This window comes from Podarcis liolepis, assembly GCF_965112155.1.
Source record: "Podarcis liolepis genome assembly, chromosome: 1".
NCBI classification, from domain to species: Eukaryota; Metazoa; Chordata; class Lepidosauria; order Squamata; family Lacertidae; genus Podarcis; species Podarcis liolepis.
In genome coordinates, this window is record NC_139554.1 from 48,477,022 (window position 1) to 48,503,766 (window position 26,745).

Sequence of the window (26,745 nt, forward strand, 5' to 3'; positions counted from 1 at the left end):
TATTATCATGAGGTGGACCCGTCTTTGGATGACTCGCATGTCACCCTCCCGTGGGGTCCTTAGCACGCCCATTTACAGCAACTCAGCCCGAGGATGTGGCTCTCCCATCATCGGCAGACTCCGGGAATGACTCCCCACCGTTTCCCCTGCTCCACAGTCAGACAGGTGCTTGGGACCGTAGAATCAGCTATGAGCCCTTTAAAGATTGCAGACAGCTTTCCAAGGGAGGGCACAGCCTCTGAAAGGGAAAACCCTACCAGCCTTTCTAAGACTTTGGATGACTCTGGTCCTTGGCTGAGACAAACACCTTCCATAGCTCAGATAGCAGGGCTGCCCAGGAGTCTGATTGAAAGATGCCTTGGGAATGTATACCACTTCCCTTGTGAGCCCCTAAGCGCCAGCAGAACAGGATACACATAACCATGCCTCAGGGGCATCAATGTCCCTAGTAATTATGAGGTATAAAAAATAACCTCAGCGAATCCTCTACACTGCTTTCTGGAATCTGACCTTCAATTTGATCCAAGCGGAAGCTTTCGAACCTTGCTGCAAATCTTCTCCCTGCCTCAGAATATGAAGCGGCACTTTTGCTTGTGCTCCTTAAACTTCCACAATGCTCCCAGTGAAATGTAAAACGCAATGGATGGGATTAATTTAACTGTGCCATGTTCCTAATCAAACAACTATATCTGATGAGAATAATGGACAATTTCCATATTCCCCTATATGTCTGTATGGTATGAACAAGCAAAGGTGTACATCAGCCTCTAGTATCGACACCTCTGAACCAAGCTTGCTAGGGAGTTGGGTTTTAGGTTTTTTGTTCAAATTTTTTTTTGGGGGGGGAGCATATTCTGATACACACTGTCCTGATCCATCCACTCTGGGAATAAGGTACCAAATTTGCCTCTCAAAATTTACAATACAGTTCTTGCTTTTTAAATTATGTTCTATCTTGTTTAGGATAAGGTGTAAACAAAAATGCATGTCTATCCGAAGTTAATGTGATCTTATGCAGTTTTTTTTTGAAAACAACAACTGCAGATTGATGCAGAAACAAGATGGAATGGACTTGTGACATTGACTTGGGCTGGAGATAACCTGATCCACCCATCCCCACGTGAGGATATACCTCTTTTGTCTAAAACACTTAAAAGCACAAGTCACCCTTTTTTAACATATGAAAACAGGCTTCCATAGACTGTCAATGAGGGTGAATATTCACTGCTTGGACCTGCTTCTTAAAATGAGCTACTGCTTTCAAAGAAGGGCAAGCCAGGTCCCTGAAGTCATTTCCTTGGCAGTAAGCCATTCTCTTGCCACTTTCCAGCAATTATCTTACAACAGGGAGTATTGTGTTCCTTACACCTGTGGTTTACAGGCTGCTTAATTAGCAATGGGAACATATTGTATGGTCAGTGATGACTTTCACACATAGAGCCGCGTCTTTAAGGTATTTAGAGAACCATAAGCAAATTGCAGGCCATAGACTGTTTGTTGCTTTTTTGAACCAATAGGCCATATTTGGTCCAATAAACAAAGGAAGAAGTTCACAGGTGTCCTATCACAACATTTGCACATTTATATCGGAAGCAGATGCTTTGCCCATCTGTGTGAGCTGCACAGCAAAGCTTTCGGTAGCCATGCTGGCCCCACAGAACGTGACTCTCAGAACAATTTAATTATTGAGAGCTTCTACAAACCATTGAAGCAGAAACCATCTTCGTGAGATTATCCTAGAACTGAAAGCAGGATCATATTCCTAAGAAGCTCCAATGAATTGAAATGGGGAGTGATATGAGGTCAGACGTCAGAGTTCAAGCTCCTATTCACATATTGAATGGGTCTGCTAACGCTAGCCCATGCAAGGGCTTCCACTCCTTCCCCCAAACACCCAGATTTGTGGCTCTGGAGGGGTCAGGAGAACCCCCAGAACCATTGCCACCTACCCAGATACTATCTTGATGCTAAGTACACTACAAGCTGCATTTGGGGTGTTCTTCTGTCCTACAGAATCATACCACGTCCACCAGCCGGTTCAGAGTTAGCAACAAGCCACATTTCCACTCAGTTAAAGTCTTAACTCAAAATTTGCTGTGCTGCTTTTCCATCCTGAATTTTCATGAAGGCTCAACAGCTATTCCTTATCCCACCACCCCCCTTAGTCACACTCAATGACTAAGCAGCTGGGACCATGATGAATAGGGTGGCTGTGATTGTTCTTTTGTTCATTTACCACTGATACACAAGTGCCTGTAGATATGGCAGAAGCAGAGAGAGCAGATGGGCCAATGATGAGTAGAACATCTGCTCCCCTACTTCAGAGGCCTGAGCCACCTCTAACAGTTGGCTTTCTGTGAGCAGTGTCTTCTGTGCCATCTGCTATGCCACCCAACTCCAAACTGAAACATATACATGCAGATGCAGAATCTCAGCAACTCATAACCCACAGTGCTTGCATGCTGACATAAATTGTACTCTGATGGCTTAATCTAGCCTTTGCCAATCTGGGCTCCTCCAGATGTTTTGGACTATAACTCCTATTAGCCCCAGCCAGGTCAGGTATGGTTAGCTTGACCTGTGCCAGGACTGGATTCTGGTAGCAGGATAGAGCCCTGGAGCATGTGAAGTAATAAAACATGCCAGTGAGTGGACAAACGCCCAGCTGCATCTGCAGGTGCCATCAATTCTGCATAAACCAGTTATCACAATTAGCATTCATGCTTAATGTTTCAGCAGGAGAAGACAGCTTGAGGCCCAGCACCTATGTTTTGGGATTCGGCACTCAAGTGTCCTGTCTGTTGGGTGGGGGTGTAATGAAATTATGGACTTTGCTGCTACTTCACAGCAAGAAGTCCCCATCTGCACTTTCTGCTCAAGGCAGGCACAGTCATATACACGGCCGGTAAAGGCTGAAGTCACGGGATTCACCACCCTGCCTGCACTGCACTTGATGACAGATCTTTGGACCAGCTGTCCCAAAGGGCCATCAATAATTTCATCAAGGTCCTCAGTCAACCCTGGTTTTAGATTTCCATCTCAGTGCATTTCCAAAGTGAGCAGAAATGTTGGCATGTCTTTAAGGAAAAGCAAGTCTTAAAAGAAGTGGGCAGGTTTTGCCTTGCTCCAGAATTAAAGGGGCAGCTGCTATGGCGATCCATCCAAAACTGAAAATCTCCCACTGATTGTCACTAATTAATGTAGCTCCAATATGTGCCATTTATGAGTCAACACGACACTTTTCAGCCGTTTAACACAAGTCAATGGAGCTGCTCTTTTCTCTTTTTTATTCCTATCGCATGTAACATTTTGCAGCTTAATCTTAACTGGCAATTTTCTTGCTGACGCACAAGTCATAAAGGAGTCCAGGCCACTGAATTTCCCATTACCATATCGACTTTGATGGCCAATTGTAGGGGCAATTGATTTGTGCCTTTAAGCTATGTCAATAAAAAAGCTCACAATGCACTTTTCATTCTAGTGTTGCAGCTGGACAGACCACAAGACTGGACTTTGGAGTGAATGGGGGATTCTACCACCCCCATACAAAGAGCAGGGGTGATCCAGGACAGGACCCCATGGGGAAACAAAGGGACAAAGTCTACTTATCACCCATGCCAATATTTCACTCCAGATTGGTAGGTCCACACCTGCAATTTACTTTTTAAAAGCCATGCATGCAATTGCTAACTGTAGGAGTGGTATCTCATCTCATTTGGCCCTAAGACTGAGATACTGTATGTAAGACACATTAAGATTTTTAAGGGCAACTGATTTCAAAAATCAGCATACAACTCAAGAGCTCAGGGGTAAACATTTTCATGCTGACGCCAAGGAGCAATCACTGTTTAGTTATCACTATGGAAGAGGCTATATTGTAGTCTAGCCTGCATGTTAATTCCTTTTCATGAGAGCAGAAACACCTTGTTATGATAAAATACATCTCTCTCTTCTAGGTAGCAATTTCCCTCTTCTTAAATTGTGGCATAGTGAACTTCCCTATGTAAACTAGGGAGGAAAACGCTGGACTGATAAACAAAAACCCTCATATAAAATATGAAAACAGACACAATTATTGTTCCAGATAAGCTGCCTTTTACTATCATTAGTCACATAGACTGTTGGTACATGTAGCTCAATTCTATATATTGGGGTGAGGAACCTGTGGCCCTCCAGATGTTGTAGGATTTCAGGCGTCATGGTCTATTTCCGGGAATGCTGTTCAATTTTGTTATGTACTTTTTAATGTGCTTTATTTGTCTAATAAATACTTTTGTAACTATGCAACTCTCTTCACGTTGTATGCTACCTTGAGCATGGTTTTGACTACAGAAAGGCAGCACACAAATAAAATGACGGTAAATTACAATCCAATATATGGAAGGCAACAGGTTCCTAACTCCTTCGGTATGCTGAATTTTATATTTCTGGAGATGTGCTCACTCCAGTTATTGCTTTGAAATATGAGGGAGCACGGAGGCTTTTGCCACCACCGCTGATTCTGTCATTTTGCTGAATAGAAACAGAGCACAACGATCATTAGAATTAACAAAATAATCAGCACCAAGTTCCCTTTACCACAAGTCCAATCCTTAGCATTTGAGTTGCTTTATCACAGTGGGACACAAAGCAGGCAAAAGTGAACATGAATAATCCAGTTGTCCTGATGCCTGGTGATCTTTGCTTGGGGCAAAGTTTCAAATGTAAACCATATGGAGAGCAAAGAGAATTATATTACCTTGCAACGGCTCATTTCCTGGAGCGGCTCTCTGTCTTACAGTACAGTATGATTGAAATAAAATCCTATTCACAGTCTGCTCACCCTTGGAGAGGAGACAAAGTGAGCTCTCTCCTGCCGAGGGATCACTACACTCAGCAGCTTACAGAAACCTGGTACTTCAGTCTCAAAAGGAAGTTGTGTGAAGCCCACTTCCTGTTTGCAAAGCCCTCTGGCAGCTGTAGTCATGATCTTTTGGAAGTCACTGTACAGACTGCTGAATCACCAAAAAAAGAGGAAAGATATGAAACACCTGCTACATAAACTCCATTAGAGGGAGGTAGAGGGTGATGTCATGGGCCAGGAGTCAGCTTCACCTGCTGAGCAGCAGCCTGAAGGAGCAGACGGTGAAGTGACTCCACCTGCTGCTGGTCAGCCTTCTTGCTCCTGATGAGAACCAGCTGGCTCCAGCTTTCTTAAGCAGGCTTTCCAGCCTCAGTCAGTTGCTGGAAACAGCATTTGCCATTCCTGACTAGATCTTGCTTTTTGTGACCGTGGACTCTTGGCTTTCTTGATGCCCGAATCGTCTGACTATGTGCACTGAGGTACTCCTGACCTTAGGACTGGACTGAACCTTGCATACAGACTCTGCCTCCAGGCAAGTACCCCCCTGACACTCGGCTGGTTGGCTGGCTTCTCCCTCCACTGAGCTCTGCTGTGGCTGGCAGCACAGGACTATGACAGGTGATGATATGTCCACAACTTCACAAGGACATTCAAAATCAACGTTGGCCTATGAAGTTGCAGGAAGAAGAAAAATGTTGTCTTGTTGGAAGGAACAACCTGCCATAATGACAGAAAAATACACACAATGCCTAGAAGTGCCCCTGGACCAATGTCAGTGCACCAATACATCCCCATCACTATATCAGTGTTTTTAAAAAAAGGTGTGGCAATTTTTTAGAGTTTCTTTGGTCCAAAGACTGCATTCAGCCTTGTCCACCCCCCCACCCCCCGGTAAATCAGCAAATAGTCCTCCTCATCACAAACAAGTACATTGTACCCAAAGTTAGTCAAGCTATTTTGGATGACGACACCTAAAAATCTCACAAGTGACTCCTCAATCCATTATGTGCCTACTTAACATGAATTTAAGCTTCAATTATTGTTGGTTGTGATTTTTGCATCTCATTGTCACATAATCCCACATTACCTGCCAACTAATATTTACTTCATGTATTTGTCAAAGGCGGCTTGAGTCTACAAAGGTTTATGCCATAATACATTTGTTAGTCTTTGTGGTGACATAAGAATCTTGGTTGTTTTTAAATAACTAACAATTTGCTGCCCTCTCATGATATCCAGATTCAGTTATCCAAGGCAGCTGGCTCACTCTGTCTAATGGCAGGGCTGGCTCCCTGTTATTGCCTGTGCTGCTACCTTCTCTATATAGTTTTATAAACAAAGCAAGGAGAGCTCCCCTCTCGCATGTCTGCTTCCTTTTCTCGAAAGGAGGATATTGCTGCAGCATAGTTATTAACTACATAATTAGTTTCATAGAAATTATTTGATATCCTTTTTTACAAACAGAACTCATTATGGCCATTTTATCAGTTATAAATATGAACAAATAAATACACAAGAAGACTGTCTACACCAGAGGGCAATGGCACAACAAATATCCAGGAGCAGAGCTAGAGTTGGCTGCACAAAAGACACAGGTGAAAAAAGGCCTTCAGTTTGAAAATGCCAATTCTAGATGATATGAATTTCCCATTATAAGTGTGTAGGCAAATACCTACAGAGGTCTGGCACAGAAGGTACATAAAACAGATTTCCTCCTGGATAAAAGTTGAACAACAATTTCACAATGAAGGATTAAGCAACTCAACACAAATTATACAAGTGCCGTTTTATTATTTATCCAGTAAAACCAAAATTGCTCCTTCAGATACAAATGCTATTCAACATCAGAACAAGCAACAGCTTATTCTAAACAGTACTGCCAGCAGTAGGTCACCTGCTATACCATAATGACAGATCAGAGCAATTGTGTAGAGGGGAAATCATGGAGAGAAAATAATGACATATTATCCAAGAGTGTATAAACTCTGTCCTGGAAGATTCATTCTGCTAAGATAACTCAAATTCTGCACCAAGAGAAGCTGAACATTGTAGCCTCTAGACCAGGGTGGGGAGCCTCAGCCTCTGGGCTAAACCCAGTCTTGTTTGGCCTGCTAGGCCATTTTGGGGGAACCATGTCCTCCTGGCTCACACCTGATGACATTCTTGATATCAGGCACGGGGCAGGTAAGGATGGTGCTTTAAAGGAACAATCAAGTGGGCTCCCGATTCTTCCATCGCTGGAGCAACATGCAGTCCCAGCCACCCATCAGCTCACGGGCAAAGGGAGCATGCCATGCTCAAAGAAGGAAAAATAGTTTCCATTGTGCATACATTATGCAGACATTATGCATGAAGTATACATATTGTGTACATATTATGCAAATTTAGTCTATTTTCATATATACACTCCTTTTCCCTACTTTATTTCCCTTCTGCAAGTAGTCATTTGGAACAGGAAGCTGCTAAGGAGAGCACTGAAGTCTTCCCCATCCTCAGAGAAATCCCTTGCTATTGCCCTTGACAGCCGTAAGGTCTAAGCTTGCTCTTGAAGTAGAGCGACTTGCAGTGCAATTCTACATTTCTACTCAGAAGCCATTTCTACTGAGTTCAATGCGCCTAAGAGTGTAGGGCTGCAGCCTCATGATGCTGGATGCATATGCTGCATTTTCGTAAGCCCTGAGTGGGATCACATACAACAAATGCCCATCATCCATCCACCCTCTGCTTGGTTGTGAAATGCAAGGAACCTCAAGGTTCTAAGGGGAAGCACTAGATGCCACAGGGGAAGCCAAAGATTCACATTCCAGTCACACTTGTGGGTTAAAGCAGCTTTCCCCAGCTAGGCAGGCTCAGCTGCTTTGGGATACAGTCGCCAAACAGCCCCAGGAAGCACAGCGGAACTGGCAGGAATTGATAGGAGTTGGAGGACGCCAAGCTGGGGAAGGCTGCATTAAACAAACGCTCTGGTTATTGACATGATTGGTTTGCATCTGGTTCTATTTGTAATGAGACGGTTCACAGCTAGGCTCTAGGTTTCTGTATGATGTGTGAGGCTTAAGCCAGTCTGGATGCTTGCAGTTGTGCCACAATGTGTTGGTTTAATGAAGTGTGACCCAGTCCAAATGCTAAGGCACCAAGAAAGTGGATTCGTAGATCAATGTGTGTGTGTGACTTATTTAAACAAAAAAGATTTATTGGCCGCCTCTGCCTTCCTTGAAAAGATATCTCATAAACTAAAAGTATTTAAAGGGCAGAACTCAAATGGCATTTTTTTGAAGACTTCTATAGTGGAAAGATGGGATACAAACGAATAAAATATATGCAGCATTTATACCATGCTTTCAGTGTTGCATATACTTTATTACAATATAACATAAGGTAGGGCAGTACTGTCAAATAATCCTGGGAAATGTAGTGCACCCTTCTCAGAATTACAGTTCCATAACCCTTAACTAACTAGAGTTCCCAGGATTCTTTGGAGGAAGCTGTGTGCTTTAAATGTATGGTATGGATGTAACTGGCTACTCCTTATCTTTGTTCTCCTCAGCAATTACTAGCTTCTTTTTCTGGAACTTTCTAGAGATTTAAGCTGACAAAGCAGTGATCTTGCACTAAGGGTCAAAAAAATAAATCTATTAATTGCACAATTGCCTCTCCCTTATTTCTAAGTAAACAAAAATGTGGTGCCAAAGGCACAGAGACTTCCTGTCCAGAGGCTTTAGATTATGCTCCAGTGCTGTTTTAAAAGCTCTTAGCTGCTAACCAATGTTTTCATTGTTATAGCAACAAATTAGTATGACTTATACAATGGAGAAATTGATTTAAAACTGTCTTTTTATTGGTGACAACTTGCCTCGGTTGAGATCGATCCACCCTGTTCAAAACTCCAAAAATAAAAACTTGTAAGATTAAAAGCAACTCTAGCAGGAACAGAGCGTTTCTTTTCTAGCAAGAATATAACATTTCCATGCTGCAAGTATAATAATAAACCTGTTTGAGGCTCACACACAACATCTGAAGAGGCAGGCAACTTGCATATATACATATGATAGCACTGTGAGCAAGTAGACCAGTGCGATCTCTCTATATCATGATGGCTATGAGGGGCAGAAGGGGACGCAGGTGGCGCTGTGGGGTGAGCTCCCATTGCTCGGTCCCAGCTCCTGCCAACCTAGCAGTTCGAAAGCATGTCAAAGTGCAAGTAGATAAATAGGTACCACTCTGGCGGGAAGGTAAACGGTGTTTCCGTGCGCTGCTCTGGTTCGCCAGAAGTGGCTTAGTCATGCTGGCCACATGACCCGGAAGCTGTATGCCAGCTCCCTCGGCCAATAAAGTGAGATGAGCGCCGCAACCCCAGAGTCGGTCACAATTGGACCTAATGGCCAGGGGTCCCTTTACCTTTATGAGGGGCAGAAGCGAGGGTAAGAGGCATCTGTGTGTGTTGTTGAGATATATGTGTACAAAAAGAGAGACAGAGAGCACCACCTGCTGCTAGTGCAGCTCAAGCATTATCCTGAAAATCTATGTGGATTTTCAGTTAAAGAGCACTAAACATGGAATGACTGTCTGGAAGAATGAATCCCTTCCAAATCCATTTCTCTCAGTGCTCTTTGCTCAGATGATAATCAACAAGGACAAAAGCAAGCATAAGCACACCTGTGTCCATCTCTGGATTTCCAGATGGCTCCTCAATTTGATAGATTTGACTATCTTGCCACACAGAGGGTCACACTTGCTACCTCTGAAGTGTAAGAAGTGCTCCACAGCAACATTACTATGGAAACCACCCAGGCATTTCTTCAAATCCTGCTCCGTTGAACAATCTTAAAAGTAAGCCGGGAAACCTTGCTGTGAGTTCTTTGCCATCCTTGCATCTGCACAGCAGACTAACCCAAAGCAACGGGGAACATTTCACTGTAAGGCTTATTTTCTTTTGCATACTTTGAGCTCTCTACACCAGCGTCTAGCAGTTGTACATATCAAGGCCACAGCTTAGAGCTGTACAAGAGGGGATCATTGTAACCCTCCATTTAAGGAGTCTCTTTTGACACAAGCTTCTATACTGTGGCATTTCACAAAGGTCACTACCGAAAAGAGCCCTGTTGCGTGCATCAGCTTTTATCAAAATCTTTGTTATTCATAAATAATAGGGAATGAAACTGGGCATGCCAATGTTCTTTTTACTAAACTGTGTATAAGTCCCCTTCCTGTGTTATTCATACGAAGGGAAATCATGCAATGACTGGGAGCGGGTGCACACTGCCTGCCTCATCCTTAGGGTTGCATGGCCAAGCTAGCCATGGTCTCCAATAACTGAATAGGAGTCCTTTTTGCAAATACCTGCTCGTGCAAAGTCCTTTGTCGTCCCCTTCTCCTTGTGCCCTCTTGAGAGTCCCATGGACTGCAAGAAGATCAAACCTATCCATTCTTAAGGAAATCAGCCCTGAGTGCTCACTGGAAGGACAGATTATGAAGCTGAGGCTCCAATACTTTGGCCACCTCATGAGAAGAGAAGATTCCCTGGAAAAGACCTTGATGTTGGGAAAGATGGAGGGCACAAGGAGAAGGGGACGAGATGGTTGGACAGTGTTCTTGAAGCTACCAGCATGAGTTTGACCAAAATGCGGGAGGCAGTGGAAGACAGGAGTGCCTGGCGTGCTCTGGTCCATGGGGTCACGAAGAGTCGGACATGACTAAACGACTAAACAACAACAACAGTTCCCTAAATTCAGAAGTCATGGGTATTAGTTCTTGCACAAATGGTGCTGTGTGTGTGTGTGTGTGTGTGTGTGTGTGTGTGGCCAAAACTTGTGTGGACTCGGTTGAACCTGTATTCCGTCACATTTTCTAGTGCAGCCTTTCTCAACCTTGGGTCCGTAGATGTTGCTGGACTACAACTCCCATAATTCCTGACCACTCATCCTGCTAGCTAGGGATGATAGGAGTTGTAGTCCAACAACACCTACGGACCGAAGGTTGAGAAAGGCTGCTTAGTGTAACCTTGGCATAGATTCAGGGGCAGGGCTATGCAGAAAAAAGCAGGTATGGATACAGCTCAGCCACAGTAGCCCATGCTCTGGTAATCTTCACTACTGCAAGGCTGGACTTTCAAATGCTGCTGCAATGTGTTATTTTATTGCATTTACTGTATTTTATCCCTTTGTGCTGTATACTGTTCCAAGAGGCAAATGTCTTGCTAAATCAGTATAAATAAGTTGTGCTGTGCTCCCTGCTTCTGTTGTAACATAATAGGACCAAATAAATATCACCTACAGTTTGCAGTTTTTGCAACAGACGACACCCATGTGCCTAACTTCATACATTGCAACTGAATTGTGACACATTTATATTTCTAACCTCTCTCTCTCTCTCCCTCTCTCTCTCTCTCTCTCTCTCTCTCTCTCACACACACACACACACCCCCAGAGCAAGAGAGAGCCCTGGATGACATCCAACATCAGTCATACTCAGAGCAGACCCACTGAAATCAATGAACCTAAGTAACTTAAGCACATTGGTTTTAACGTGTCTATTCCGAGTATGACTTAGCTGGCTATCACTGGGATCTGGAGAGGAGACAGTCTGACTGGAACAACCTTGAGATGGAGTGGCAACAGCCCATTGTTAAGAAACCTGACTCACGCTGGGGTTTAAACACCTGCTTTAAATAGCTAGGTCATACACTCTCCTCCACAGGATATACAGCCTGTTGGATCAATGGGAACCTGAGCAGCAAAATGTAAAAGAAGTTATTGAATCCAGTGGAAAGAGCTTATCCTCAGTGAAAACAGGGAAGGTAAAAGGTGGCACTATAAATCAACAGCAGGGACTTGAGCAAACAAAGAAGAGGAAGTTTGGCAGCCCACAAGCCCTGTTTTCACGGGCGCTGGATAGACAGCTTGGGAGAATGAAACTGTCGTGTTTCCTGCCAACCTGGACTAACCCCTCTCCCCGCTGCTGCCCTGCCAGTGCACCTCTGCCGTGACCTAAAGAGACCTCGACCGAGGCAGGGAGAGAAATTCCTCCTCCCAAGCCCTTAGCTGCCAACTCCGATATGGACAACTGCCCAGCTAGTAAGTGACTCCACACAATGAATTTACTTCACTGAACAGCTATTAAATCAGCTTTACTTCTTAAGATGGTGGCTGAAAGCGAATCAAAGCCTTGTCTGTTTTTAGCAAGCTTTTGGCAGAGACAAACCTGCTTTGCTTTCTCCTGTGCCTGCCCGCCCCCGCCCCTGCTCCTAAGAAAAGCCCCTTGGCACGTAAACAAGGCCAATTCCAACTCTGGGCTGAGGCACTGCCCTCCCCTGCCCACCACATGGTTCCTGGTAAAATTAGCCAAGCCACCTTTTTTTTTTTTTGCCTTACTTACCTAGAGAAGGGATTCTAGCAGGCTGCCCTTGCTACAGAACTTCCTGGACTACCACAGTTTTGATGGGGCAGCAATCGGGGGTCCGGCCTTCGCCCTCTTAAGCCAGCATCACAGCAGCTGCTGCAATCCTTTGAACTGGAGGCTGACAGAAGCAACAGCAAGCAGCGTCTATAAGGGTTTTTATCCTTTGGAAGTCGATCTGTGTCTGCATCTCAGCAGCTAGAACTCCCAAGCAGCCTAAATGGATGAGAACGCACAGGAGGCATTTGGGGGCATGAATTATTCATTCCCTTGTTCAGATCCGCTGCCAATAGATCTACATTCTTCTTCGAGGCCTGGCATGGGACTCCACTCTTCTTTTCAACAGTAATGGAAGACAGCTAGGTTTCCTTTGATAGTCCTCGAGGGCAAACGATAAGGGGCACTTGCTGTACTCGGAGCAACAGGATCAGGCATCAGGGAGTCAGCCCAATGCTCCTTTCTCAGCTGCGATCACCACTGCACCACCAGGCACACCTGGCGAAATTTTGTTATCTCAGAATGGTAGCAGCATTCCTAGGAGCATCTGCCCCCATTTGGTCTGTAATAAACCTCGCTCAGTTGCCCAGAGAGATCAATGCAAGCCCCTTTGCGAAGGGCAGGCAATGCATTTGGGAGTCCTCGGTAGAACACTGCATTCACACCACTCAAGTTCACTTCACACTAGCTATTCCCTTGCTTTTTGAACGAATGTGGACTTGAAAATATGGAAGAACAACTTCACAAAATCACAATGTGGAGCAGCCTCCCCCAAATGCAGGAAACCTAAGGCCCCTGAGAATCCAAGGATCCAATTATTGGGTTGTTTCTCTGGAAGAAACCCGGCTCATGGTCTGAACAGTGGTAATCACCCTTACCTAGCCAAGCAGTTCTGGAAAGGAAGGAAGAACAGATCCTTCCCAATGGATCATGCTTCAGGACTTGGATAGCCAACCTAAGCAACCCTTGCCTGGAGAAGGAGGACCTATCCACTCATGTCTAGACTGCTGCCTGCTCTGTTGCTCAGCAGGATAGAGGTAAAACCACACCAAGGCATGAGAGTGGCATACAGAGTGCTATAAAGCAGCCTTTGTCACCTGATGAGTGTCAGTGCCTACATACAATCATCTTGTATCATGCGCAGATATTTGGTGCTCATCCTCATGTGAGCAACTGGCGGGAGGGAGGGAGGGAGGCAAAGAGAAATAAAGGGGGAACAGAGCAGCGGGAGAGAGAGAGAGAGAGAGAGAGAGAGAGAGAGAGAGAGAGAGATGCAGGCAGAAGAGAAAGGCTGGAATGGAATCTGGAAAGGGTCTAAAGCCAAGCACATACGGTTGAAATAATGTATGTTAAATGCATGTAAGATGTGACTTAATTGTACATATTAGCAGCTTAAAATGCATCAACCCCATATCCCCCTGCTCCATTTCAAGTCACTTTCTTATGTTGCTGTACACACCAGAGAAGGGTTGGTGATGTTTTCACCTGATGTACATTAGCTGATTTGTTTCCCTGTGCCAAACTCCTGTTCAGTGAAGTTGTAATGTGTGCATGCACTATCATCTGTGCATGTGCAACACTGTCTCAAATGTATACACCTCAGCTTAACTGTGGCCTACATTTTCGAAGCAGATAGAAGCTGGTTTTAAGGCATCAAACAGCATAATTTCTCGATAAACTAAAGGATACATAAGGATTGTGGCTAACCTCATGCAAATGCACTTTCAAACACCAGCAGTGGACTCTGGAGCCAGAGTCAATGGTAATGTGTACGCAGCCTTCTACTTGGGTCTTGGCTGTGGTACAGGTGCACCAAAAGCTATCCACCACTGCCTTGGGAGAAACTTATTCCTCCTTACTTGCAAAATCCTGACTTTAGAGTTGAGGAGAGTTGGCGCCTATCAGGGAGAGGAGCTAATTCTCAGCTACAACACAGAGAGTAGGCAAATGGATGATTGCTTACTTAAGAGACACTGCATTGCTCCGGCAGTCTGCAAGGCCCAAGGGTATTCAGACAACAACGCAGCCCAATGCCACTCTGCTTTTAATGAGACAGTAGCTAAGATAGGCCAGTTTTGTGATGTATGAAGATACCTTAAGCATTAGTTACCTAAAGGGAGATGCTAATTGGACAAAAGGTGTGTCTTAGTGCTTTGCAGAACTGTATTACAGCAGAACTCCAGAACCACAGTCAGAATCCTCTGGGAAGCAACTATTAAAAATAAGCCCTTCTGGGAAATGAGACATCGCTGGGGAGGAGATTCTGAACTGAAGCAAGCTTTATATTCACTGGATGGAGTACACATCAGCATTCAATTGCCTAATGGCGGAGACTGCAACCAAAAAGAAAAGAAAAGAACTTGTTCCGTTGTCTGGAGAAGTTGTTTTCAACAGAGCCCAGCAAAGGAAGCGTGCAGCTGTAATGAGGCAATACCGGGTGTTGAAATTTTCCGCCCCTAACCATTTTGTGCTAGGGCAATCACACTTGTGCCCCCCACCCCACCCTAGTGCATTAAGAGTATTAAAACAATCCAACCTACAAGGTAGAAAGCTGCAACAACCCTGTGAGAACACAGCACCCAAAACGTTTTGCTCCTTGCCTCCAATTTGATTTCTGAGAAACAAGAGGGTAAATGGTAGAAATAATCAGCTTTGTAGAAAATCTGAATGCCTATTTTGCAGACCCTTCGCTTGCCATTTCAAGTTTGCTGCCCCTATTACGGTACAATGTAAATTATCAAAAATGCAGGCTTTCTGAAGTCATTCCTGTGTATAAAAACAAAGCATGGAGCTGTTGACTGCATTCATATAGCTCTAAGAAAAGTGTAGGCAGCCACATTGACTAATGAAAGCATGTGCCTGTCTGGAAAAGAACCAGAACGTTTGATTCCACAATCATGGGGTCTCTAAAGCAAAATGCCGTAAGAACAAACTGTTGAAAAACTGAAGGACTTTAGCAAAATAAATGATGGAAGGTATAGCACTTTTATATAGCTAAAACTAAAAAGTATGGACAGATGCAAAATTAGCCCTGTTTTGTTTTACTCCTCATATTAAGAACATAACCAATAAATACATCATCTTCCATTTATTAACTGCACCTAGATTAGTGACTGCAAAAAATGGGAAAACTTTTAAATGAAAATATTTTTGAAGCATGAATTTTGCAAGTATGGGACACTGTGCTTATGGACAAATTAACAATTTCACAAAAAGAATATTGATATGGGGTGAATAAGACTCACACCATCTATATGACATGGTATCCTTCTGTGGACTTTGTTAAGACAATTGAACATGGTTTTCACCTTCCATCAATTTGTGGAACTGTATGAACTGTATCATTTGACTGCCTTTCTTGGAACGTCTAATATTACAATCATTTTTTTTCCTGTACCACTGCTAAATTCTGTATTCCTTGTATGGGTATGTTTTATTACTTGGTTTTTTAAAAACCTGCAATGTGGGATATATCTTAAAAGTGATACTTGAGAGATTCTGACAGCTCTCATTCCTGTGACATAATTTCACATTTTGGCTCTTTATCCGTTTGACCTTTAGCCTAGCAGCAATACATCTGAGGTTAATTTTGGGTTACTAACACTGACACAAGATCCTATAAAAACTGAATTTGTGCAACACAATATTCCGTTAAAGCTTTAATTCTCATTATTGAAATTTATTATTAGCATGCTTTTGCAAGCACACCAAATGATAAGTGGTACACCTTAAGACTCCAATGAACCAGGAAAAGGACCATTTTGTTAAAACCCCACCTACATCCGCTCTATCAAGGTTTAAATTAGAGTAAAAATATAATTCATCAGTAAACTCCCCTTGATCCAATAGGGATTGAGGTCAGGACACAGTTGCTTAGCAACCTAGCAGATTAACATTTTCCAACTGTTACACACTCTGTGGAGGACAGTGGGTTATTAAACGCTTCAGCAATACTCCTAGTTTTTCCACTCTTCTACTATTTTTTTCAGGAATGAGTAACTTACGGTGCTATCCTATTAGGAATGTTTACTCAGAGGGAAGTCCCTCTGTGTTCAATAATGTTTTCTCCCAGGTATGTAATTGTAGCCTTACAGCACAATCCTGTACATGTCTGATAAAAAAAAATTAGTCCTACTGAGTTCAATGGGGCCTACTCCTAGGTAAATGTATAATATTTCAGCCTTGGTTACTTTTATTTTACCAGCAAAGTGACTTGAAAAATTGGCATAAAGTTTTAATTATATATTTAGAAAAACAATTACTGCTCAGTTGTGGTCATGTGTTTATTATGTGAAGTAGTTCTATTCATCACTTTTCAGACGGGCCTCACAAAAATGTTTATATATAAATATAGAGTATGTAAAAAGAGATGCAAGGATGTTGGACCAACAAGGGTATGACATCTAGATGAAAAGCACTTTAAATTATGCATCAGTAAGTTCATGTGCAGCAGGCTTTTTCAAAAATATTGTAAGCATTTCTATTTGCTCACTTAATTCATTACTTATCCCCACCCCAGACATGTATACAGTCTCAAATAGCAAATTAGCAATCCCATCTTCCATTTGGTTCAGTAGCAGTGAAAGGCCTTGAAGAGCTTCCTGCCCAGGCACCATACAGATGTTCTTGGTACCATCAGCTCTGAAGATCTTCATTGTTAAAAAGAGGTCAATCCATCATAAACAGCAGCCAAGCTAGACTGCACTGCGATGATTGCTTATGGGCATTCATCTGTAGCTAACAGGACCAGTAGTCAGGGATGATGGGAATTGTAGTCCCAAAACATCTGGAGGGCCGAGTTTGGGGATGCCTGTGCTGGAGGAATTTGTCAAAGGTGCTGGCCTGAAATAGGACAAGCTGCAGTGAGAGTTGAATTCTAGTTCAAGACCCATCGCTTAAGTCTAAACTAATGAGCATCAGTTCTCAACCTTACGCGACACAGGGAAGACAGCACATGATAGCGAAGGCGCTTAGCGGATGAGATCCTCTTTATGCACTAATCCATCTTTTATATAGAGCTTGAAGACAAGATTGCGTAGGGAGAGGATTTATTAGGAGAGGTTGCCCAAACTACTGCACTAGATTAATTAATTCAACAGCCGGGGTCAGAACACAGGATGACATAGTTCCTTTCTTGCTTCCCTACTAACATAAATCTATTTGAGTTCTTGCACAAGCAACTTTATTCTAAAACTGTTACAAGTGAGTACTCAATGTGAAAAATATTATGCACCGTCCACTTCAGATGCCCTTGAGGCTGGTCTCTGCTTTTTGACACAGATTGGTAATCTTGTCATTGGCAAAGGAGTAAGCACTCTGAACAAAGCTCAGTGTGGCATCATTATCCCTAATTAACACATACAACAGTAACTTTTACTAATGAGCCAGAATATCACTAGATCTCGGCTTTCTTTCCCAGCTGCTGCCAGAGTTAACACATAGCTATTTAATTTCCAAATATTTCCCTTCCAACAAAGGGAAATAAGTGCTCTTTTAAAGAAGAGAGCAGGGAATTATACTAGAATGAGTAAGAATTGTAATGTTTTGGGTTTATTCTTTCCTCATTATGATACCCTCCCAAGTTATTAGGTTTGAAACAAAAACTTTTGGACAATGACTACTGCAGCCTTCTACAAGGACCCAAGAGCCTTCTGGGATCCTGTATCTTAATGTCTTCTGGAAACTCAGACGCTCAGTGGCATGTTTTGGCTGCAGTGCTATCAGAAAGGAAACTGCTAGCGGCAGGAAAAGCAACAGATACCTGAATTTTGAATGAGAAGCTGAATTGAAAAGGTAAGGCCATATTATACAACACTAAGAGAAATATATCTCTCAGTGTGGAGCACTTGCCACCAAGGCTACTTTTTTAAAACTCAACAAACACATTTTACCATTAATGGGTATAGAGTATTTCTTGATGGCACTGTGCAGCAAGGCAAGGCAAGGTCATCCCTGCTTTAGGAACCAAAATACAAAATCCAGTGCTGCTTCAATGTGAAGTCATCATATCAAGTACTTCTATATGTGAAATATGGTGCAATCTTTGGGTTAGATTACTGCAATGCATTACATGGTTTGACTCTGGAGACTTCCCAGAAGCTTCTATTAGTCCAGAACACAGGTGCAAGATTGCTACTGGGAGCACTCCTAGAACATATCTGCCCAGCTCCGAAACAATTTCACTGCTAGCAAGTGCCAGCCCAGGGCATTTTGCTGTATGATGTGAAACAGCAAATGGTTCCCCCAACCCACCATACAGTGCCTCAGGCCAACCATGTTATTGATACATGAGGCAGAAGACCTCACCAACAGTTCTCCTCCTCCCTGGCAGCAGAAAGAAAGAAAGAAAGAAAGAAAGAAAGAAAGAAAGAAAGAAAGAAAGAAAGATCAAATAACTAAAAACTTGCCATTTCACGAATTCCACAATCAAGTGCCTGAGGTGGTTGCCTCACCCTGCTGGTGGTCAATCTATTCCCAATAAAATTTGAAATGCTGGTGTTATATTTAAAGCCCTATACAGTGGTACCTCAGGTTACATACACTTCAGGTTACAGAAGCTTCAGGTTACAGACTCTGCTAACCCAGAAATAGTACCGCGGGTTAAGAACTTTGCTTCAGGATAAGAACAGAAATCACGCGGCGGCAGTAGGAGTCCCCATTAGCTAAAGTGGTGATTCAGGTTAAGAACAGTTTCAGATTAAGAATGGACCTCCGGAACGAATTATCGTATTTTTTGCACCATAACACTCACTTTTTTCCTCCTAAAAAGTAAGGGGAAATGTCTGTGTGTGTTATGGAGGGAATGCCTACGGGTGGCATGCCTACAGATTTTCCTCCTCTAAAAACTATGTGCGTGTTATGGTCTAGTGCGTGTTATAGAGCGAAAAATACGGTATGTTCTTAACCTGTGGTACCACTGTATAGCTTGCTTTCTGGGTACCTAAAGGATCCTCCTTCGCCACAAGTTTCTGCTTGTGCATTAAGGTCTTCAGAGCCCTTTCTCTGAATGCCTGCTCCCTTCTGGGCTTAGGCACGTGATCACCAAAGACAGGGCCCTCTTGATTATATCAAATGCTCTCCTCTGGGAAACTCACTTGCACCTCCTCTTGTACTGTAGTTAAGATGCAAGGTGAAGAGTTACTTTACTTTCCCAGGTTAGACTTTTGAACATTTAACCTGAGCCTCATTCTATTTTGTGACGGTTGCGTTATGTTTTCTACTTCTCTGCATCTTTATAGGATGATGATTTAAAACGTTGTGTGCAAATGCGCCACCCCACTCATGACCTCCAAGGGCAGCAGGCGCTTATGTGCGGGTGAAGGTGCACGGCTGTGTCTCTGTGACACCTGGGGACAAGGCACAAGCATATCCCCCTTCCGCTCTTAAGGAGTGTCCAAACAGGTGGCCACTGTGAGACCCAGTGTGGTGCAGAGGTTAGAGTGTTGGACTATGACCTGGGAGGCCAGAGTTCAAATCCTTGTTCAGCAATGAAGCTCACTGGGTAACCTTGAGCCAGTCGCAGTCTCTCAGCTTCGCTTATCTCACAGGGTTGTTGTGAGCGGGGAAATAGGGAGGAAAAAAACCATGCATACCACTTTGACGGAAAGAGGACAATTAATTAATTAATTTTCTCCTATGTATGTATGAATAAATGAATTCTTCTGTAGTTAAGGTTTCATTAGTTTTCTGTTTTGTTGTACTGATTTCAAATAGGGTGTGATATGCAATTTTTAAAAAATGAATGGGTGAATGAATAGCCAGAGTGTATAGCATCATATGTTTGCGTGTCACCTGCAATCTGAAGTAGTACTTTCTGGACACAAGTTTATGACTCCATCTGCTGTTAGAAAGAGCTAGCCAGAGGCTATTCAAAATCTCTGGGGAAACAATGTACTTTCCCCACAAATACTTCTTTAGATGAGATATAGGAAATTTGCTTTCCATGCTCCGCTGCTAAACAAAGCTGATGTGACTATTGTTATTTGTTAATAAAATAGGTCAAAGTTTTATTTTGAGATTTAGCCTAGAATCTTAGTATTATAATTAATCTGCCCTAATTGATGTCATTTTGGGGGAAGGGATATTTAGCAGACTGCCAGTTTATCGGTTCAAAACCTTTGCTGGATCAAAACCAGAGGAGTATGGCATAGTATACAGAAGTGATGAGCAGGTTGTGGTGCAATGCAGTGGGTCAGGGAGATCAAGGTTCCAATCTGTGCTTAACCATGTAATTCACTGGATGATCATCAACTAGTCACTATTCAAATCCCTGGTTAAAAGGGAATCTGGTTAGTTAGTCTCAACCGTGGTTAATGTCATTGACAATGTCATATTTAATTGTGATTAAGGCCAGCAGGAGATGGAAGGTGGTGGTGAAGACAGAAGGCAAAGATATCATGGCTGGTACATCTACACTGACTCAATGAGATGTCACAGCAGTACGCTTGAAATGAATTTTCTGAAACTACAGCACAGTCTTTTAGTATACTGTCCCTGGCAGTGGTGTAAGAATTTACTCTCACCTACACAGTATTTTAATTCATCTTCTATGCTTTTTATTCATTTCTACAAGCAACACTTAGGAACGGTTAATAATGGGAAAGTTGGTATGAAGATGGAAATTAGACTCTTTTGTATAGCAACTGTGAAATGAAAAATTGCAAGTTAATAACCTAAACACACACACGCACACTACCAATGCTGAGTACCATAGAAATGCCCGTTAATAAAAATGGTTCCCTTTGTAGGTTACCAGTTCAGTGGCGGATTATCACATAAATACTGCATTCCTGAAAGCTGTTTCCTTTCACTAAGTGGAGATTTTTGCTTTGGTTTCAAAATGAAGGGTGACCCCCCCCATCATAATAAACAGGAACAAAAGCTGCTCACTCCTGATACCCCACCCCCCAAAAAATAGCTGGCATCAGGGGAGAACACAGATCTTTGCTCCTTGAATCTTTGCATTTTATTTATATAACCAATGATTGATTGGTTATGAGTATTTACATACTGCCATTTAATACAGTTTTCAGGATAGCTTGGTTTTTGCTACTGGCTTTGCAGCTTATTGCTGCCATTTCTTGTCAATCTACAAAAAATAAAAATAAATCTCTTGACATGCCATTCAAAATAACCAACACCTAACATGTCCAGAACGTGAATCTCAAGTTCTGAAAGCTGGGACCTAGAAAACTTATTACACCTGAAGAGCTAATCCTAGGAAAGCAAGTTGCACTGAAACCAAGTTTCTTCTGAGTAAATACTATTCTTAGTTTAAAAAAAATAGTCTTATGCTCAGGCTTCAACCCCTACCCCAGAATGCATCCACTGAGTTATAATCCAACATTTTAAACCTGGTCATAGAAGCTGGTTTAAAGCGTGCTGCAGTCGAAATTAAGCTAAGAACCGGCACTGAAATCAATGAGACTTAAGAATGCTTAGCTTTGGCTGGATCATGCCCCAGCTTGGCACTATACACTTGGCTCAGTCACTGTAGACTCAGATCTATGTATGGGTTGTCAATTTTACCATTTTCCCCTATGTTTCTCAATTTTATTCCCACAAGGAATATGTTTTGAATAATGCTTGTATTATGGACCATAAACAGCAACGCCATCAATGTTAGCTGCTTCTGCGGTCCATAAAAACCCGTTGACATGAGGGTCCAAATATGGGATAAAATACAGAAGCTTTATCACTTCAAAAGGGGTTCCTCTTTTTAGATGGAGAGTGAGGAGGAAGTGAAACTTCTCAAGATCTAAGCAGCACACAGTAGGTTCTCCAGCAAAATTTGCAGAACCTTTCGTCTAGAAACAAATTGTTTATTATAGTACTGTATGTGTGAAGACCTGCAGGGGATCACTTTGGGCAGACTGGCTTCTAACAAAATGCCTCAACCTTCCCCCACAGGCACCAGGGCTGCTGCCACTCAGACAGCTCAGCTCAGAAATGGGTGAGCACTGCTACCACCAAGACCTAATAAAGGGCTCTTGGAGCTCTTGAGCTTAAACAGTCTACAGCAGGGGAAGAGGGTGGAGAAGGACTGGCTTGCTGGAGAAGGAAAGGGAGGAGCAGAGGCCTGAGGGACCTCTGTTTCTCCACCAGCAGGGAGATATAGGAAGCCCCGACAAGCCACTTCCCTAGTCCTCTCCAGGTTCTATTTAAAATAACAGAGCAGATAAACATGGGTGGGCAGAATCATACGAATTGGTAATGGGCACAAAATTTAGCATCCCCCCAAATCAGCTTTTTAAAATATATATATATATATTGCATTAATATTTTAAGAGCTACAAATTCAAAGAAAAAGCTGTTGATGTTCAAACAGACCAAACCACCACCATACCAAAGCAGTACACTTCCCCCCTCTAAAAAGGAGGTAGAGTCATACATAAAAGTTTAGTCATTAGTTGAAGAACTTGAGCATTATGGAGAAAGCAGATCCTTGCACAATATGGTAGAAGACTCACAGCAAAGCTGCCCAGCTGGATTCCTGTTAGCACATGATATGAATGGGAGCCAGTGTTCAATAAAGTGATCCTTCTTTGTCACACCATGCAGTACATGAAATTGCTGCTTATGTTTGCCCGTGAAACCTGACCTCCACGTTCTCTGTACCATTGAAAAATATATAGAGATTTCATATTTTTCCAAATCCTTGGAGATGGTCAGACTAGCTGCTAATAAACAGATTAATGAGATTAAGTCTTCCTAATTGTCAGAAATGCCCAGAAGTGCTATGCATGGATCATATCTCAGTTCATGGCCAATCCTATTTTTTTCCCAGTGACATTATGTTTGCACATGAGTCATCTTTTCTAAAAGCAAGTTTCTAGACCTTATGGGGATAAAAAATAGGCTTAAAGATGTGTGGGGAATGCCTAATAAAAATCTCAGATGCAATGGAGGTCTAAAATGAATTTCCTGAGGTCAGGAGGTTTCTGCTTAAGTGCCTTGCATAGTTCCTACAACTTTTCACGACTAATAGAAGCAGAATAAATTATGCAGTGTGTGTGTGTGTGTGTGTGTGTGTGTGTTATATACATCTCACATATACACACATATACTCACACAGTTTATTTGCATTGTTGATTATATTTATGTAGGTCAGATCTAACTTATTGAGTACACATCCATCTAACTATAATTTCTCCGTACTGAGAAAATCTACTGCTATCTGACATTTGTCAAGCTGATTGTTCACAAGAATTCAATAACACCAACAGCTGTTCATGTTAGCAAATTCACCTCCATTCAAATGACAGTCCGGCAGTCAGCCATACATGAGTTTTCCCAAGGTTCTCTTTTTGTCCTCAGAATGCTAGAGATTATAGGTACTATTTTTAAAGCACTGGCTATTTCTGGCAACACAATATAGTTGGTTTCAGAGCAGCACAGAATGGTATACCCATTTGTTGATAACTAGTACATATTTAGCTATGGATACAAGAGAGATGATGTACTTTTTCCTCTTTAGAGATAATTAAGTGAGGAGCAAGCAAACCATGTACCTTTCCTCCATCTATCCTATTCAACTTCTGAATACTGTACATCCTTTTGTTTATCCTGAATTGATTTAAATTAGTCAAATCAACTGAACTAGTTTCATGCGGAAAAGCATCCTAAATTTGGGTGGGATGAGAGAACAATGTATGCGATATTACTATTTCAAGTAGCTGGGCTTAATACAAACATGCTCACCCCTTTGATGACTTCCACTGTGTTTCTTCACAAATATAGAAATCACCACAGGCAAGTTTCTATCCCTTTTTATTATCTCAAAATACAATTTCCACTAGAGTAAGTGTGTAAGGGAGGAGTCCTAAATGTGGGAAACCAGCATAAATTATGCCAATTTAAATTAAGCTGTTGTAAAATATCACAGATCCAAACTCCATTCAGCAGCTGGGATGTTGATGACTGAGCCAGCCTAAGCCTGGAAGAAGGGGAAACAAGCCCTTTGAAATAGAGTTTGAGTTCCAGCACCATTCTGGTTGCCTTAACACACATCAAGTAATATGACTGAGCTGAATAAATTTAGGATCCAGCCTAGGTCCTGTCCCCCCTCCCCCCGCAGCTCTGCCTAGGAATGTCCCTTTTTAAGGGAGAATGGCATCTTAAAGATCCACCCAGTTTAGCTCAGCCACCTAGTTCCCAGCTGAGATCCTAGCTCAGCTCAACTAGATCCCAGATCTAATCTTAGGATTGTGCCCTTAGTCTGTTGCATCAAAACCCTCAGTGAGCCTTGTGGCATCTTAACAAATGTATGAGGTTACCACCTTTCATGAGGTATAGTCCAAGTCATCAGCATCATCCAGTGCAAAGAAATCAAGTGATGTAGATGTGTTTTATGAGCGAGACCTATTGTTTCAGATATCACACACCAACGGTAGTTAATTCCTGTTCTCCAGCCCTATGCAGTCAGTCTCTGGCTGAGTAGGAAGCATTCTACTACCTAGAGAGGTGTATTAGCTAAATACCCTGGTAGTGGCACCTAGAAGACAGGTCTACAGTAAATACAGTAAATGCCCTTAATTACAGCCAGAAAGTAAAGAACTATGACAAACTCCAGAGAAATCACTACATTCAGTTTGTAACTGGGGAAAACAAACATGTGACTTGGTATGGCACTTCAGAGGCCAACAAGTGGATTGTGGTGAAGGTTTCCAAAGGCAACCAAGCCAGCCTAGTTATCAGAAGCAAAAAGCAGGCTGAGGAGATGATAGGAACATAGTGAGGTTAGCAGGGAATAAACCTCACTGAGAGCCAGGTGAGGCTTGGATCTGGGAGATCATCTGGTCCCAAACCCACTGCTGTCTCTCACTGGTTGGCCTTGGCAAGGGCTCTATTTCTTCTTTCAGCCTCAGTTTTCACATCTGTAAAAAGGGGCTAATGGTACAGCCACTCACTTCATAGAGTCGGGATGGTGAGCATAAGGAAAGGCTTACAGCGTTTTGCAAATGAAAACCGATAAAGAATAGTAGTTAGACGGCAAGAGGAGGACTACAGAAAAGATCACAGCTGGAAGAAAATATATAGCCCGGTCGTTCGCTGGAGAATCGCGATTGGGGGTGGGGTGAGGTGCCCGAGTCATGAACAAGAACTGTAGCACTTTGCTTAAGTGCTGCTCGCGACCAAGGGGACCCGACTGCTGGGGGAGGACGGAGAGCGAAGAGGAGAGCAAGAAATGCAACGCCAAGTTGCCCCGGGCTGGAGAAGAGAAGAGCTGCTTTTCAACCCAGCCTAGATGGCTCTAAGCAGGGAGACACCTCCCTTCCCTCAGCCCGTCCCTTCCGGGACTGCGGAAGACACGCTCGGGACTCGGGATCCCCTGCGAGCCGAAAGCGCGCCCAGCGCAGCCCCGGAGCCAATCCCGACTAGCCCCCCAGGCCACCCCGCTTTCGGGCTGCTGCGCATCCTTCCCCGGGCGGGCAGCATCCCCGGCCGAGGCAGGAAGGTGTCCGGGGCCGGCCGAGCGCTCCGGCAGCCGGACCCGGCGCGTGAGAGAAGCCCGCCAGGATGCGGCTCTTGCGGCACCAAGCAGCGCCCGCCCAGCAGCGCCTCCCGCCCGTCTGCGCTGCCTCCATCCGCAAGGGACTCCCCGGAGACGGAGTTCCCTCGGAAACCCCGAGGCGGGCGGGAGGGCGGGCGGTGGGATCTCCTCCCTCGGCCGCCCCGCCACCTCGGCGCGCCCCTGTCGCGGGAAGAGGAGGAGGCCTTTGCGGATGCACCTACCCGGGCGGCGGCGGCGGGGAGGGAGGTGGGCGAGGAGGCCCCGGCGCAGGTGCTTGGCGGCGATCCGGGACGCGGCTGGGCTGGGCTCAGCTCCGCCTCTCCGCGCTCGCCTCCATGGAAGCGTCGCGGCGCCGGCTGCTCTTCCTCCTCTTCCTCCGGCTGCGCCGGCTGCTTGTGCCGCCGCCGCCGCGGCAGCTGCAGACCCAGTGTGCCAGCGAAGAGGGACCCATAGCGCCGCGGCTGCGGGGCCCGACTGCACATGCTCCCTCTCCTGCCCCCGCCCCCTCGCTTAACCCTTCCGCCGCCACGCCCGCAAGAGGAAGGAGCGCGGCGCGGGGGGAGGGAAGGCGGCCGGGCGCCTCCGCCGCCGGGGCTCCTTCGCGGGCGGGGCCCGGCTCTCTTCCGCCGCCCGAAAGCGCCCCCGCCGCTCCGGCCCTCTCGTTCGCCGCCGCTGCCCGGATTGGCTTGGCGAGGCGCAGCCCGCGAAGGGTTACTTCTTCTCCTTCGGGTCCTTTGTCAGCTACATCCGCTTGCTTTGAATAATTTACCCGGCAGATTTGCAGGCGGCGCGTTCCTTCCGTCCGGCAACCGGCAAGAGGCCCAGAATCCCCGGGAGTCCCGAGGCCAGAGGATGGGCCTGGAAGTGACCCGCCTAGGAGTCAACCTTGCCAAGGCTTGCGGTGCGCCAGATCCGGCGTGGTGACTGGAGACGATGCGGGAAGGGAGACGAATCCTCCCTTTGCCAACATGCCCCGGAGCTGCCTGCCATCTATCCT

General features: G+C 44.2%; 1 protein-coding gene across 7 annotated transcripts in view; it reads right to left on the minus strand.

Annotated features, from left to right (window-relative positions):
• The window catches only part of TMEM229B (transmembrane protein 229B), a 36,305-nt gene extending 9,775 nt beyond the window's left edge, over positions 1-26,530 (minus strand). The window contains exon 1 of one of the 7 annotated variants that reach the window (XR_014516185.1): positions 12,218-13,384. Coding sequence is in view for 1 of the 7 variants with exons in the window: in XM_083461693.1 (XP_083317819.1) it covers positions 25,970-26,230 (261 nt within the window). In the remaining 6 variants the exon portion in view is untranslated. Of the gene's footprint in view, positions 1-4,738; positions 5,689-12,217; positions 13,385-25,969; positions 26,477-26,517 lie in introns of those variants that run through there. The other 6 variants (XR_014516186.1, XR_014516188.1, XM_083461690.1 and 3 more) reach the window with 6 other exon arrangements.
• Positions 26,531-26,745: the final 215 nt, after the last annotated feature.